This window comes from Schistocerca piceifrons, chromosome 7, assembly GCF_021461385.2.
Source record: "Schistocerca piceifrons isolate TAMUIC-IGC-003096 chromosome 7, iqSchPice1.1, whole genome shotgun sequence".
NCBI lineage: Eukaryota > Metazoa > Arthropoda > Insecta > Orthoptera > Acrididae > Schistocerca > Schistocerca piceifrons.
Genome location: NC_060144.1, coordinates 289,863,415 through 289,880,370, shown reverse-complemented (window position 1 = coordinate 289,880,370; position 16,956 = coordinate 289,863,415). Strand labels below are relative to the sequence as shown.

Genomic DNA, 16,956 nt, shown 5'->3' with positions numbered 1-16,956 from the left:
ATTCATATAGGGTGTATCTCCTACGAATCGTCAGATGCTGCAGTCATTCCAGACAAATAGTGCCTATTACGTCTTTGATGCCACGCCCAGTGTCGATGTAACGTGTTCGGTGTGTTGCCTATTGCAAAGAAAACGTCTTTAAAGCAGAATTTTACGTGCCCATTCCATACAGCAGTCCCAGACTATTTTAGAGCGATATTCGTTTTATCGATATGTGTTAACAGCGACGGTAAAACACGAAGAATAACCAGCACTCCGGCAACGACTTAGCACTGTTCTGGGCCCGCTGGTAGCGCCAAGCATACAGCGCTGCTGAGTTGCTGTTGGACTGTAGTTTATTCTTAGTGTCTTACTGTCCGTGTTGACATACACCGATAAAACGATTATCCGGCTAGACTAATTTGGAAGCAGTCCTTGGAATGGGCATACAAAATTACGATATAAAATTAATATTGTTTGTAATGAGAAACAAACCGATGTTTTACTCTGAATTAACGGTTTATGGGATACTTCCTGATATCGTAATGGGTGTTCTTTTCCTCGGCGTTGCGCAGCAACTCGACGTGGCATGGACTCAACAAGTCTTTGGAAGTGCCCTGCAGAAATGTCAAATCATGCTGCGTTTATAGCCATCCACAGTTGCGAAAATGTTGCCGGTGCAGTATTTTGTGCATGAATTGAGCCCTCGAGTATATCCCATAAATGTTTAACGGGATTCACTTCGGCAGATCTGGGTGGCCATATCATTCTCTCGAACTTTCCAAAATGTTTTTCAAACCAGTCGCGAACAATTGTGGCCCAGTGACATGGTACATTGTCGTCCATAAAAATTCCATCGCTGTTTGAGAACATGAAGTACATGAATGGCTGAAAACGGTCTCCAAGTAGCCGAAAATAACCACTTCCAATCAATTATCGGTTCAGTTGGACCAGAGGACCTAGTACATTCCATGCAAACACAACCCACACCATTAAGGAACCACCACCAGTTTACACAGTACACATTGGGTCTGTGGCTTCGTAGGGGTTTGCGCCACACTATGAACCTACCATCCGCTCTCATCAACTTAAATGTGGACTTATCTGACCAGGCCACGGTTTTCCAGTCGTCTAGAGTTCAACCGATGCAGTAACAAGCCCACGAGAGGCGCTGCAGAGGGTGTCGAGCTGTTAGCAAAGGCACTCGCGTCGGTCGTCTCCTGACATAGGCCACTAACGTCTAATTTCACCACATAGGATAGGTTCGTCAGTCACACATTGATTTCTGTGGTGCTTCTCTTTTAGCAAACGCCGCTGCTCTCTGTCGTTAAGTGAAGGCCGTCGGCCACTGCGTTGTTTGTGGTGAAAGGTAACGTCTGAAATTGGGTATTCTCATCCCTTTCTTGTCACTGTGGATCCCGGAATGTTTCATTTTTTAATGATTACCGAAATGGAGTGCCCCATGGGTAAGGTTCCACCTACCATTCCTCGTTCAGAGTCATTTAATTCCCATCATACGGCCAAAATCACGTCGGAAACCTGAGAACAAATAAGAGTTCCACCAGTGCACTGGCCTTTTATATCTTGTGCACGCGGTACCATCGCTGTCTGTGAGTGTTCATATCGCTATGCCATGACTTTCGTCAGTTCAGTAGATGTTGACACTGAGTGTCGCATGAAAGACGTGACGATAGTTATTATTTCGGCCGACTCCAGCTACATATTTCAAAAACTAAATTGCCAATATCTGCTGAAGCACCAGTGAAAACGCACATGGCGACTCTTAGATGAGATATTCGGCGCATGCCGCTCGGCGTAGACAGAACACAAGTATATTGTTCATGATCACACGTACTGGCAGCGATCCAGAGACCAGTGGTCGATGATGGTAGATTCACGAAGTGAACAGGTAGCTAGTGGTCGACTCTCGACTGTGCCTAAACAGAGCAGGAATCGATTCGAGTCGAAAAACGTAAACACGGGCAAGCTGGCCACCATCAGTGGTGTGTATCGAAGGCCTTGGATAACAGTTAAGGCTGCAGAAAAAGTTCTGGAAACGGTCGCTCCAATAGACCGACCCTCTTGACATGTTGCGACTGCGGCGATGTTCTCCGCGAAGAGCGTGCTGCTCTTACCTTTCCCCCTCATCGATACTCGTCCTGGGCAGAATCTGTAATTAAAAAAATAATGTACACGTAATTTTAAGGCAACTGATGACGGCAGCATGCTGGCGACACGCTTTACACCAAAAAGTATTCGCAAATAAAAGTGACAGAAGCTGATCAATTAATTTATAAATGTAATTTCACTGCTCTAAAATGTAATCGGTGAGGGGGAAATGACAGCTACCGTGTAGCGGTGAGATGACGCGTCTGCTCGGCGGTGAGCCCCGCGTGGTGCAGAACAGCTGGTGGGAACCAGGCAGCAGTGGCGGCTGCGGTCTCTCTGTGGCGGCACCTCAAAGGGTTCGCCCAGTGCCGGCCCCACCCACCGCCGCGAGCGGTTTCCGATAGCGCCCAGCCCGGCAGGTAGTCGGCAGGGCGCGCGCGCCGCCGGAACCGCGAAAACACGGCAGATCAGCGACGGCAAAGCTCTAATGGCAGTCCGCTTAACTCTGCAGCAGTCTACGGATGTATCAGCGAAGCAGTGAGAAACCGGCGGTCAGTGCGCGATAGCTTTTGGAGATGCCAGCGTTCCAGTGCGGCTTTCACACACTCGAACAGTTTTTGTTTAACCTGCATGTTGAAAAAATTTTTGGTCTCAAAGTTTCCCATATACGTGCACTGTAGTACGCAGGGTGACTGCTATTCATGTTTAAAAGGCCTTGAAGTGACGTAGTTGACGCTGAGAGAAGTAATTCCATATAAGAGACGTTGGGACACAAATGTCGGGAAATACCGGGTGATCAAAAAGTCAGTATAAATTTGAAAACTTAATAAACCACGGAATAATGTAGATAGAGAGGTTAAAATTGACACACATGCTTTAATGACATGGGGTTTTATTAGAACCACCTCATATTGCTAGACGCGTGAAAGACCTCTGGCACCCGTCGTTTGGTGATGATCGTGTGCTCAGCCGTCATTTTCGTCATGCTTGGCCTCCCAGGTCCCCAGACCTCAGTCCGTGCGATTATTGGCTATGGGGTTCCGTGAAGTCGCAAGTGTATCGTGATCGACCGACACCTCTAGGGATGCTGAAAGACAACATCCGACGCCAATGCCTCACCACAGCTCTGGACATGCTTCACAGTGCTGTTCACAAGATTATTCCTCGACTACAGCTATTGTTGAGCAATGATGATGGACATGTTGAGCATTTCCTGTAAAGAACATCATCTTTGGTTAGTCTTACTTTGTTATGCTAATTATTGATATTCTGATCAGATGAAGCGCCATCTGTCGGACATTTTTTGAGCTTTTGTATGTTTTTGGTTCTAATAAAACCCCATGTCATTTCAAGCATGTGTATCAATTTGTACCTCTCTCTCTACATTATTCCGTGATTTATTCAGTTTTCAAATTTATACTGACTTTTTGATCACCCGGTACCTAAAAGTGGACGACAGATGTTGAACATGTAACGTCACCATATGACGCATCTCGCCGCACGTCAGCGGTTAGGCTTGTCCATCTTACCCTCACCGGTATGGCACAGCGCTACAAATCGCCCCGCTAGGCTACTCTGTTTTGGTTCTCGCATTATCCGATGTGATACGGTGGTGTTCGCACATAGTACCGACGTATAAATCATTTCATATGTTAGATCTTGCTGATGAAATCTTCTCGAGCTTCAATCCGGGTAGCTGCGTTGAAAATCCGCGACGTTTCGATAAGTGTCATTCTCATCATGTTCTGGCGAATGACTCTCATCGAAACGTCGCGGATTTTCGACGCAGCTACCCGGATGGAAGCCCGAGAAGATTTCATCAGCAGTATACACCGGAAAAGCCTACATTCACATATGTTAGATCTTTTCTGATAACTAAACTTGATTTCAGAAGACAGAATTTTCGGCACTTTGTTACCTTCCTACAGTACATTTTTGGCCTCTAGTGTTCACTTACCTACAGGGTCCATGTTTCACGCATTCGCCGTTCACGGAAGAAAACGATGAGAAAGAAGGTAAAAGACCCTGTGGGAAACCTTTTCCTAAATATGTTGTGATGCAAGCGCATTGGAATTAGCAGCAGCGTAACACAGATGCATGTCTGAAAGCTGGTTAAATGTAAACCGTTTCATAGCTGTTTTGTACGCTCCAGTACCGCTAGCACTACCATATCACATCGGATATCAGAAGAATGGAAACTGAGTAGCCCAGCGGATTGACCTGTAACACTACACTCTATCGGCGAGGGTGGGACCTACAAGTCCAGCCACTGCACTTGTGACAACGTACGTCATCTGGTAATACCGTATGTTCAACATTTGATACCCAGTTTTGTGGCATTTCCTGGTATTTCCGTTTTCTAGTACTTCATCTGATGAAAAGAATCTGGACACCTAAAAGTGGACATTAATATGGGGTGTGTGCCCACCATTTGCCTTTATGACGGCTCGAATTCTACTGGTGATATTTTCAGTGATAAGTCCGAATGTCTGTGGAGGAACGGCACGCCATTCTAATAACTGCTCAAGACTCGATATCAGGCAGGTAGTGATGCTGGACGCTGGGGGCCAGGAAAGAATTATACGTTCTAACGCAGATGATGCTGTAATTTACCGTTTAGTGAGGTCATTCGAAGACCAGTATCAGTTGCAAAGCGATTTAGGAAAGATTGCTGTATGGTGTGGCAGGTGGCAGTTGACGCTAAATGACGAAAAGTGTGAGGTGATGATCCACATGAGTTCCAAAAGAAATCCGTTGGAATTCGATTACTCGATAAATAGTAAAATTCTCAAGGCTGTCAATTCAACTAAGTACCTGGGTGTTAAAATTACGAACAACTTCAGTTGGAAAGACCACATAGATAATATTGTGGGGAAGCCGAGCCAAAGGTTGCGTTTCATTGGCATGACACTTAGAAGATGCAACAAGTCCACTAAAGAGACAGCTTACACTACACTCGTTCGTCCTCTGTTAGAATTTTGGGATCCTTACCAGGTGGGATTGACGGAGGACATCGAAAGGGTGCAAAAAAGGGCAGCTCGTTTTGTATTATCACGTAATAGGGGAGAGAGTGTGGCAGATATGATACGCGAGTTGGGATGGAAGTCATTAAATCAAAGACGTTTTTCGTGGCGGCGAGATCAATTTACGAAATTTCAGTCACCAACTTTCTCTTCCGAATGCGAAAATATTTTGTTGAGCCCAACCTACATAGGTAGGAATGATGATCAAAATAAAATAAGAGAAATCAGAGCTTGAACAGAAAGGTTTAGGTGTTCGTTTTTCCCGCGCGCTGTTCGGGAGTGGAATGGTAGAGAGGTAGTATGATTGTGGTTCCATGAACCCTCTGCCAATCACTTAAATGTGAATTGCAGTGTAATCATGTAGATGTAGATCAGGTGTGCTACTGTCAACAAACCATTCGCTCGCATATCCTGCTTTATGGCATATAGAATTGTCCTGCTAATATGGTCGTGGATTCTGAACTGTTCTTCTGCTATATGCATAAGGCAATGTTGTAAAATGAGTTCATATTCTTCCGGTTTTAGCGTTTTCTCATGCGCAATAAGGTGACCACAGCATAACCGCGAAAAACTGAAACACCAACAACCTCCGTACTTCACCGTTGGTCCTATACACGATCGCAGGTAACGTTTTCCAGCTATTCACCAAACTGAAACTCTTCCGTAGAACTGCCTCAGGATATGCCGTGATTTATCGCTTCAAATCAGTTGTTTTCAGCTATCCACTGTTTGGTGGCTTCGCTCTATACACCACCTAAAGTAGCATTTCTTACAGAAATATGCAACTTATGAGGAGCTGTTTGACCATTGCACCAACTTGTTTTTGGCTCCCTACTCTCTGCAACTGTGTTGGCTGGGCTGCTGGTACCACTTTGGAATTCACCCTCCGCAGCTCTTGATCGTCCTTGCCCTTCAGTACATGTGGTGTGTCTGGTCTTGATTCAAATGTGGTTGTTCCCTTGCATTTCCATTTCACAAGCACCTGACTAACAATCGTCTTGGGTAGATTGAGAAAGGCCTAAATCTCCATAATGCGTCTGTTACAAAGGTAAAACCCAATAATGAATCCAGATTCTTAATCACTGAGCTCTCCAGAAGATCGCTATCTGCTGTTCGTGCCTCTTTACCGCCAATACAATACTCCCGCCTCCTTTTACACTGGCGCGTTCATCTATTTTGGCAGCTAGTGAACATTTCCCCATTACATGGGCGGGTTCGGATTCTTTTGATCAGATAGTGTAATCCACTCACAACTTGAAAATGGTCCATTCTACAGAATCGATTAATAATGACAGACTCTTCCTTTCTAGACGTAAGTTAAATGTTTCTTCTACGCGGATAGTAATACATTTAGTAAAGCCAGGTTGATCATACAGTACAGGTCCGATTTTGGGTACCTGTTTTCCTGTACAGACATTCCATATATATCTATACAGTAATTTTACCCATATTAGAGAGACGTTTTCTTTCATTAATTTTTTAGTTAGTGTGTTAAGAAAGCTTTTCACAATTTTTTTCATTCTGTGGTGAAAGCTATCTGTCTTTAACTCATATGGATAACAGTGACCTGGAATATAGTATTAGTTGTGTCGTGTGCCACAGGTAGAAAGCTGATAGTTTAACATTTAGAAATTTCAATTTGAAGGCGTCAGGTTTCGTTCACAACCATTTCATCCCATGAACTGTATACTTATTTTCATCTCAAGAATTCTGAATCAAATATCTGTTACCCTAGCTCCGAAGGCAATCACGTCAGCTACTGCAACAGGAGTGGCATTGGTGGTATCGTAGAATTAATTTGATTGCATGCGTGGTCCATCGTAAGATTGGATTTATGTTAGTTTAAAAACCGCGTCCCATAATCTACAAATCTGTAAAACAAATATCGTTTCTTCTGTCTCCAGCTGATGTTCAACAGAAAAATTATTTTATCTGTTTTCCATTTACTGAATTGTAAACAGCATATTTCTCCGTCCGATGCCACCTAATAACTCCACTTCATTTTAATCTGCAAATATATTAGTCATAACTACATAATTGCGACCATTACATACTCTAAGCTTCTTGCATGATTCATGTATAATTTATATGCAAATTAATACTAGAAAACTCATTACTGTTTTCATATTCGGTCACAATCGAAATAAAATACTTCTCCCTTGTTTTGGCGCAATTATTGCTCCGCTGGTGACAAATAAAAAGTCGTACACGAACCCATATTTACAACGTTCGAATTTTATCTCCTCTCAGTATCTGATGCATCTGTTCGTTTATTTTATCAAATTTATAGTTCAGATGTGACTAAAACCAGCTATAATCCATGAGCAGCATCTTCCACAGTTGTTGGACTCTGTGTCTTGTAGTGACGTACATGATTTATCATCATAGAAATTTTTGTGCAGTAAGGGAAAGAAATTGTGTTGTACATGCTAAACTCATTTCTACAGGATAAGTTTACTCGTACTTCCACTTGTAAATTTAATGCATTTGCCGTGGTGGCAGATGTATCACTTACTGATTATGAGAGGATAGTCGTCAATTACTTTCTAAGTTTCTCTCCGTATGTTTGTTCATTACGTACCCACAATACAAACGCCGGAGAGTTTTCCGTCAAAATAGGAGTAGGAGGTGGGATCAGAACGTGGAACTTGGGATATTTTACTCACATCAGTGACTGCACGCCATGTTATATGAAGTCTGCTTCGCCGCTGTGCTGCTACAGTCAATGCTGTACAACAGACAACTATTTTTTCCATAAACGTATCGTTGTTTACTGCTACATTTCCTACAAGAAACATTTTTATATAGGGAGGGCTTGAACTCAATCGATACAATTTAGAAGGCTCTTCACTAATATTTTCAGAGTTTTTTTGTATAAAGGACTCGTGATTTCCAGTGGACAGCGACAGAATAATAATGCAATTTTGATATATTTGGTTTGTAGCGCCAGTTATCTTTGATCCTGTGACAACACCTTCACAACAGCGGTAAATCCTGTCATACACAATCACGAAAAGCAGAAGATAAAACAGAGAGCAATGCGAATACCCTCCCCCAGATCATTTATAGTGTGATGCTGTCACTGCAGGAAACACTTCAGCATAGTGTCATTGTGACACACTTGAGTTTACTGACCTCACGCATTGGCGAATTTTCCAGTCCGTACTGCTGTGTATCATTAACCTATAATTAATCCTGTTGGAAAAAACAAATCCGAGACAAGACCCAGCAGTACACAACCACGAGAAAGGAGAGTAAAGTGGACATTACTATTGTCAACAGCGTGTGCTGTGAATGACTGGAACAAATGCGTTCCAGATGAGACACACAGCACGCACCGTCAACATTTCCATTGTTGTGCAGGTATTGTCAGTGCAGTACCGAAACAAAGATACCTGGAGGCAATAATTATAGGACAGTGTTCCCAATGGTGCAGTGCAGGCTGAATATATTGCAGGACGCTCGAACGTCGCAGGTATGTCCATTAATACTTACGTTCTCAGAGTATGCACTAAAAAAATAATAGTTCCTGGTGAAAATATGGTGCTGTAAGCCGTTAGAATGTGTTCTGGGTGTAGGATAAAGCGAGTAACAGTAAAGCACAGGATAATGGCCACTGTGGCACGTTTGTTAGGATATGGTTAGAGACGATGAGGTCTTTACCGAAGGTGTCTCGAAGCAGATCTTTCACCTGGCAAGCAGCAAGAGGTGTTGCCTCGTCTTTCATGAAAACAGTGGAGTAGACACAATTGTATTACTGCAAAGCTGGACTCATATGTTGCACAGAGAGATCCTTGTAACGTCTTCTCTAAGAAAAATGGGCCGAGAATAAAGGAGGATGAGACACCATCACGGCACCACACTCACATAAGCTGGTAGTAGTGGGTGTTCTTGCACGACATGTGCCTGAGTAAAACCTTATATGCGCCAATTATGTGTATTCACGGCACCACACAGAGTAAAATATGCCTTGTCCGTCCAATGAATATTCCGTAGCCACGGATCATTCGTTTCCGAGCGTGCCAAGAAACGATTGGCAATGTCATGGCGTTGTACCATATCTTGCGGCTTCATTTGGCGCACTTCCTGCATATTCAAGGGACACGGCAAAACCGGTTGAACTGTTGAACTGACGAAAGACGACACCAGTGAGACAGCTACAGCATGGTCGGCTATAGCTACAGTAACTCCGTCAAGAACTGGTATGGGAATGGGCCGTCCCCCCTCACCCTGCTGCACCACCTAATTCACCTATTTATTCTAAATTTTTCATCATATTCTTCAGCCCATTTACTGATATGGAGCCTCTTCGCAACTGTTTCTGTCGGCTATATCCCTGCAATGCCACGGTGCTATTGCTGCCGTTCTGATGACAGAACTTTACCAGCACTGCACGGTCCCACTTGTCAATAGCCAAACGGTTTCGCATAGAAAACTTCAACCTCCTTAACCTTTTACACCAATAGCCAGATCACAAAAGAGAGCAACACGCATCGCCAAGCGATATGCAGTATAGTAACGTTAAAACACGACATATTTCACATTCTCACTACTTACAGCACCATAATTTCGCCTTGTGGCAGAAGTAGGACCTATTATTAATGAAGATACGTACGATGTTTCAGCATCCTGCCCGATGAAGGCAACCAGAACTGTAGCACTTAGAACACCATCAGTTTAATTGTAACCAAAGAGTCAGAAATTACTCTCCAACCAGCCATAGGAGGTCCCGGGTCGCTTACAACAAAATACGCCGAATGTATGGCTGCAGAATCGCCGAAATTTTATGCTGAATTTCTGGTTCACCCTTTATAAGAATACTTCAGCGAGTAGAGGACAGTGAACCCGCACCTCTTCCCTTTGGCAGGTACCCGGCTTTGTGCGTGAACAGTGCATCTTCATGCGTAGGAGGTCGTCGTCAGTGCTCGTGTGTGTCTTCGCGTCAGTGCTTCAGTGTCTCTCCGTTTGTGCTCCTCCGTTCACGTGTGTAAACTCGTTCTTCCCTGTTGCGTACAGTGATGAATGTTTTTTATCCAATCAATACGCCCGTGAACGGCTTCATTTATTTTTACTGTGTCTGTCTCTCAAATTTGTCCAGCATCTTTGTTTCTTTTTCTGTCTTTCTGTTTCCTGTATGTGTTCACTGTGGCCGAAGAGCGGCGTAGATAGGCCGTTCCTGGCCTACCTTTGTTGTAAAGGTATTAGAATAATAATAAATAAAAAATAGGGGACAGTGAATAATCGTTTGCTCTCGGGTGTGTCACCAGTTTGTCTTTTCCGATAGTAGTAGGGTAGTGGTGTTTGTAGCGCAATTCTGATATCAAATTGATATGCAAATTGATTAAATTGATCAATTAATCACCCCCGTCACCGACATAGCATCGCACTGATAAAATCACCCTGTCATAGAGTACTAACAGCTACGTTCTCTTGAATTATAGCTTCTTGCTGTCAAACGTTAAATGAATTTTTTTCTCCGGCATGTGTGCCAATGGTGTGAAAGACTGTCTGAAATACACACGAGCATGACAGTTTATTTACAGACCCTGAACGCAAGAGACACTCTCAAATCATGTAATTGGTTCAACAAGCTGGAAGAATTTGCTAAGTAAAGATTTTTTTTTCTTTGGAGTTTAAATTCTCGCTTTTCCTTTACTCCGACGACGGTTTCGAAATAACAAGGATATTCTGCGGTGATCGGTAGTTCTTGCATAAAAACAGTCGAGGTTCCTTTTTATTCCTGATACGGTGAGCATGTGTCTGCTGACCATTTGTGATCGGTGGCGGTACACCTCCCTGGACGTCATAAAATAATGAGATGCGACTGCAGTCGAACGTAAAGACTATACCAGTTTTGCTCATGAAACTAAAAGAAAATGGACTTTCCCTATTTTCGTGGAAAGAGGATATTTGTTATGGTCGCAATTGTGTGTATTTTTTTTTTTTAAATGGCCGCTTGATATAGATGCCCTGATATATTGCGGTTGTGGAGAGTAGGTAATCGGATGACCTTGAAAAGTAGTTGAAAGTATAGTGACCCCATTTTCGTACCTATATGAGCTTTGCACCCAGGAGGACCAGTGTTCGAGTACCATAAAGAATACCGGCAATTTTAATTTCCATCCAATTCTCGGGTGGGAGGTGGGGTGCGATGTCACCACAGCCCTGGGACAAGGAAGTTCCCACTAAAATTCGAAATTCCCGCCAATAGGGTTGTTGGAGGGAGTGGGGTGGGGTTGGGGGAGAGAGAGGAGGGGGCTGGGCACACGTGCAGCTGAGAAAAACACGTGACGTCATCCGGGGCGGAGCTGGGTGTTGTCGGGGGCGGGGCAAGCGTGGCTGGGTTTAATAATTGTTCAATTTCATTAATTTCAATATCAATTTGATATCGAATGTGTGCTGATGCCGCCAACTCCTTACTACTTCCCATTTGTGCACAGTATTTCGACAACAGCCCAGTCGTCTTCTTCAGGTACTGCGAGTATGGCTGTTAGATGTAATAGCTGCTTGCGACTCTACCGGTCTTTGAGGTACTGTTGGTCTCGCGACCTAATGACAGCTAAGTTTGATTACCGACGCCCACAGCGCCCTTTCATACACCTTTGTTTTTCAGAGAAGGCATTGTCATTCCGTGAAACGTGAGGTCTCTCAGCGTTTCCTATGTCTGGTGAAGGTGGTCTAAGGTGAGATCTGAACAAACAGAGTGCTGTATCCCAGATCTGCTTATACCGACACCTCCGTTTTAATAAGGTCTCAAGCGTCATCATATTCACCAGAGCTGGAAAACGCGGAGATAATCTGCGTACCACAGAATCTCTGAAGAACAAAAGAGCATCGCAGTGGGCGTTGGGAATCGAACTCACATACAAAGAGCAGCGCGAGACCAAGTGAAACTCACAGACTCGTCGGAGATGATACAGCGAGTGCACATAGCAGAAAAACCAGAAGCACTTGAAGAAACTCGGACGAAGACCTAGAAGTACACCACAACAGAAAAGTCCATCACAAGCATCGTGAGCTTTATACTCAGAGCAATGTTAACCCCTCGACCGCATACAGCGAACTGACAAGGGAACCTCTCCAACGCACACTCCTCAGATTTAGTGGGAAGATGATCCAGTGGACAGCCTGTCAAAACTGAACACAGATCAAGCCCGAAAACCAGAAAAAGGTGTACTAAACTGCGAAAAAAAAGCATAATCGAAACATTGGACCGCCCAAGCTCAAGATATGCAATATTGAGCGCAACTGTATAGCAGCGGCGTCGTAGTTTTGTGGTTACGGTGTTGGACTGCGGATGGAGAGATCTCTGCCGAAATCCCTCGCGCTCCTAATATTTTTTTCTCACGAAATTGCGAGCTGTCCGCCCAGTCATCGATGTGACTGTTCGCTGTACTCAATTTTGTGTCTGTGTCATGGCTTTACGTCCGTTTGCAACAGTGAGGTGTACAGAAGGAACTTCCACATCCAGGTACCTCCTATTTGTCTTATACAGGTACTACATGTTACGAATCTTGCGTTCCGTTTTGGAAGTTTAAACTCCAGAATTTCTTTGTTATAAAATAGTTCACATCCATTTTCATTTCTGTGAGAGGTCTATGCGGAATCTCGCCTGCTCTCACTTTTCGTTACATTTACTTGCGACAATAATATATTCTTACCACAAGACTCATGTTCTATAACCAATCTATAGCATGACTACAGAAGGAGTCTGTTCGACACGTTAATGACTGGGTGGAAACTTGAGAACGTTGCGAAAAAAAATATGTAAAGAGAGCAAAAGGAAGATTTGAACAGGGACCTCCAACTGTGCTTCAAGCCCTCGGGAGAAATTACGGTTGCTGTTTCCTCTTACTTTCAGCCTTTCACAGGACAAGCATATCAAGGCCCTACTGATTAGTGTTACAAGGCCAGTCAATCTTTCATACTATTGATCCTGAAACTAGTGAAAAGGCTTCACAGTCCAACACCATAACCACACGACTACGGCGCTGTGGTTCTTATCATTTGCTCGGTATTTTATTTGTTGATCTTGGCTAGCTCACTGTTTCTGTTTTGCTTCTTTTTTCACAGTTCAGTACACCTTCTTCCTGTTTTCATGCTTGATCTGTGTTCAGTTTTTGACAGGGTATCCAACGAGGGATTTTAACACTAAATTTAATGGGGGGGGGGGGGGGGGAAGGGGGTGCCAAGAGGAGTTTTCCTAGTTAGCTGGGGCTGCCTGGTGGCGTAGCGCTGCGTCCTCGATGAACGGCGCTCGGGTCCGCAGTTAACAATATTCGAGAGGCTCTACATTGTGTATTTTGAGTTTTGCACCAGCCACAAGGATCCATTCGATATTTTCACACTAGATTTTGACAATAAGTTGTTAACGATATAATTAATTAGATACAAAAGTTCTGATTAGTTTGTAAGTTCACGTGTAGGTACATTGAAACAGCAATCGTATGTGCACAGATGGGTACCAATCAACATTCTGATTTCTATTCTTTGTTCGCCATGTTACTTCTACAAGGCAATGTTCGGAATCCCGCTCTGGGAATGTGTTATTCAAGGAAAGATATTATTGAAACATATGTTTTCCGAAAGGTATAGCATACGCATTTACTTCTTGAGACTGTCAAAATAAATCAGCTGCAACGTGCTTAATTTCATGGTACGCATTCTTGTTGCCAAAAGCTTCAAACTGTTGACAACATATAATAGCAGCAATCGCTTCATTTGAGAAAAGTGCACCGAAACTGCGGAAAGCGCCGCGAGATACGGGAATAATTATACGTGTAGGAATACATAGCCGCGCAAGGAACAGCCCGGTCAAGGACTTAATAAAGATACCTGTACGTATAATAAGCATTATCAAAGAAAGTCAGAGCTGCCAGGAAAAGGAATTTTCTATTAACCATAGGTTTAGGGCATTTGACTCCCTTCAGCTATCATTAAGTTATTTACAACAGTCTATACAACTGCATTGAGGCCGTGCAGGTTTCGGATGAGGGTGCCCCCAAAATGATCACTGATGATCATTCCCCGGAATTAATGTCAGTCGGAGGGAAGCATGCTCCACCCCTCCACTCCCTAATGCCATGACGAAAAGGAGGGATGTACTGTATCTGCAATCGGACGGTGTCGGGCCAGCGCCTTTGCATTTATAGAGCAACTTTACACTGTGACGTCAAATAAATAAAAGCAATCTAGTGTCACTGCTGTATATACATTGATCGGCCAGAACATTATGACATCCTAGCAAATAGCCGCTATTTCCATATCTGACACAGATAACAGCTGAGACGCGTCTTGGTATGGATGGAACGAGCTCTTGGTTGGTCGCTGGAGGCAGTTGGCACCACATCTGCACACACAAGTCAGCTAATTTCCGTTAATTCCGGGACCCCAAAATCATTCACTTCCAGACGTATTGAGATCTGGGGAGTTGGGGGGCTAGCACATCAAATGGAACAAACCACTGTGTTCCTCGAACCACTCTATCATACTCCTGGCCTCCCAATATGGCACATTATGTTGCTGAAAAATGCCATTGCCGTAAGGAAGCATGATTGTCACGAAGGAGTGCACGCGGTCTGCAACCAATGTACGATACTCCTTGACCGTCATGGTGACTTGCGCTAATTCCACTGGGCCCGTGGATGCCCAAGTGAATGTTCCCAGAGCATAATGGAGCCACCGCCAGCTTGTCTCCAACCCTCAGAACGGGTTCCCCTGAAGGACGACGGATTCGCGCCCTCCCAGTGGCATGATATAGAAGGTATCAGCTTTCATCAGACCATGCAACGCTCAACCACTGCGCTAACCCCCAGTGCCGATGGCCACGTGCCTATTTCAATCGTACTTGTTGATGCCGTGGTGTTAGGGTTAACACATGCACTCGCCGTATGCTGCGGAGGCCCATCGCTAGTAGCATTCGGTGCACTGTGTGTTCAGACGACCCTGTACTCTGACCAGCATTAAAGACTGATCTTAGTTCCACAGTTAGCCGCCTGTCCAATTTTACCAGTCTGCCCATCCTACGACGCCCGAGATCTGTAATAACACATTTACCACAGTAGTCCTCCAATACCCGACATGTAGTGCTCGTGCTGAGTCCCTGGGCCATCGCAATCTACCCTCTGTCATACTCTGATACATCACGCCCTCCACATTCTACACACGGACAGCACGCTCACTGATACTACATCCACAGTTCGTGTGTCTGACTAGCAGTCATTCCTCGCCAGGTGACACTGCTATCGCCTGGATAGGTTCATATCGATAGTAGGTCGGTCGTCATAATTTTTTGGCTGATAGGTCTAGCTAAATACGGTGAGAAGCAGGTTAATTTTCAACTTATTTGATGCAACAGCAGATGTTGTAAATCCATATATGATGACTGGAGGTGATGATATTGTTGAAACTGGCAGTAAGAAATTATTAGCATTTGGAGATGTTGTGAAATATGAACCAATTTTTGGCAAATAACTACGAGCTGTGGGGCACCACCGGTGCAGAGTGTCTTACGTGGGCGCTTATCTGACTTCCCGCAGCACCAGCGGCCTCCGGCGGTCTTCCTGAGCGTACTGCTGCTCGCCCTGCCCTTCCTGCCCGCCACCAACCTGCTGCTCACCGTCGGCTTCGTCGTGGCGGAGCGCGTCCTCTACATGCCCAGGTAAAGTCTACAGCCACAACGTTCTGCCGACCTCACTTGCTTCTGGCCGTAACTGTAATCAAGATTATATACATACTTTGCTTGACTTTAATCATAGATTTTCGTTAAAAGTCGCTGTTATTCATAATGACGTGATACAATAAGACTTTTAGGCATGTGTACTATATACATCTAGCAGGTGAAACGCAAAATTTCTTTTTTCCGTCTCAGCAGAGAAATTTTTAATATTTAGAAAGACCGTGGATCAAAATATGGGGAAAATAACAGACACAACACATTGGCTTGCCCAATACGGTGTAGGAAACACATTCCAGTCTTCTCGGAAAGGATAAATTGAGTTCCTGTACGGTTTTCAAGGGAACCCTATCCCAGTCTTCCTGTGATCAGCACGCTTCTCTTCAAGAAAGACCACAGAAATAGCCACACTAAAAAGCTGAAAAATTTATTTGTCAGTCACTTCAACATAGCTGCCAAATAACCCCTGGCTCGAGGGGTAGCCATGCGATCTGAGGCGTCTTGTCACGCTTCGCTCGGCTCACCCCGTTGAAGGTTCGAGTCCTCCCTCGGACATGGTTGTATGTATTGTCCTTAGCATAAGTTAGGTTAAGTTACATTAACTAGAGCGTAAGCCTAGGGACCAATGACCTCAGCAGTTCGGTACCATAGTTCTTACCACAAATTCGCAATTTTCCAAATAACCTTGGTAAAGGCGCTAGGAGGCAGTTCTGACGTTGCGGCAGATACTGGAATCAAGACTAAAGAAAAATCAGGACACATTGACGGGATTTTTCGACATGGAAAAACCATTCGACAAGGCAAAATAGTGCAAGGTGTTCGAAATTCTAGAAAAAATAGGGCTAGGCTCTAGGGAGAGAAGGGTAATATACAGCATGTTCAAGAGCTAAGAGGGAACAATAAGAGCGGAACACCGAGAACGTAGTGCTTGGATTAAGAAGGGTGTAAATAGGGACTCAGTGTTTCGCTCCTACTGTTCTAATTGTACATCGAAGAAGCAATGATAGAGACAAAAGAAAGGTTGAAGGGTGGAAATAAAATTCAAGATGAAAGGATATCAATGATAAGATTCGCTGATCACATAGCTATCGTTACTGAAAGTGAAGACAAATTACAGAATATCTTGATGGAATGAACGATCTAATGAGTATAGAATATGAACAGAGAATA

The 16,956-nt window shown here is 44.1% G+C and overlaps 1 protein-coding gene across 1 annotated transcript in view; it reads left to right on the top strand.

Moving 5' to 3' along the window:
• LOC124805635 (protein O-mannosyl-transferase TMTC1-like) overlaps positions 1 to 16,956 on the top strand; it is a 654,220-nt gene that overhangs the window by 489,022 nt on the left and 148,242 nt on the right. Inside the window, exon 10 of the mRNA XM_047266203.1 lies at positions 15,650 to 15,771. Within this exon, the coding sequence (XP_047122159.1) occupies positions 15,650 to 15,771 (122 nt within the window). The remainder of the gene's footprint in view (positions 1 to 15,649; positions 15,772 to 16,956) is intronic.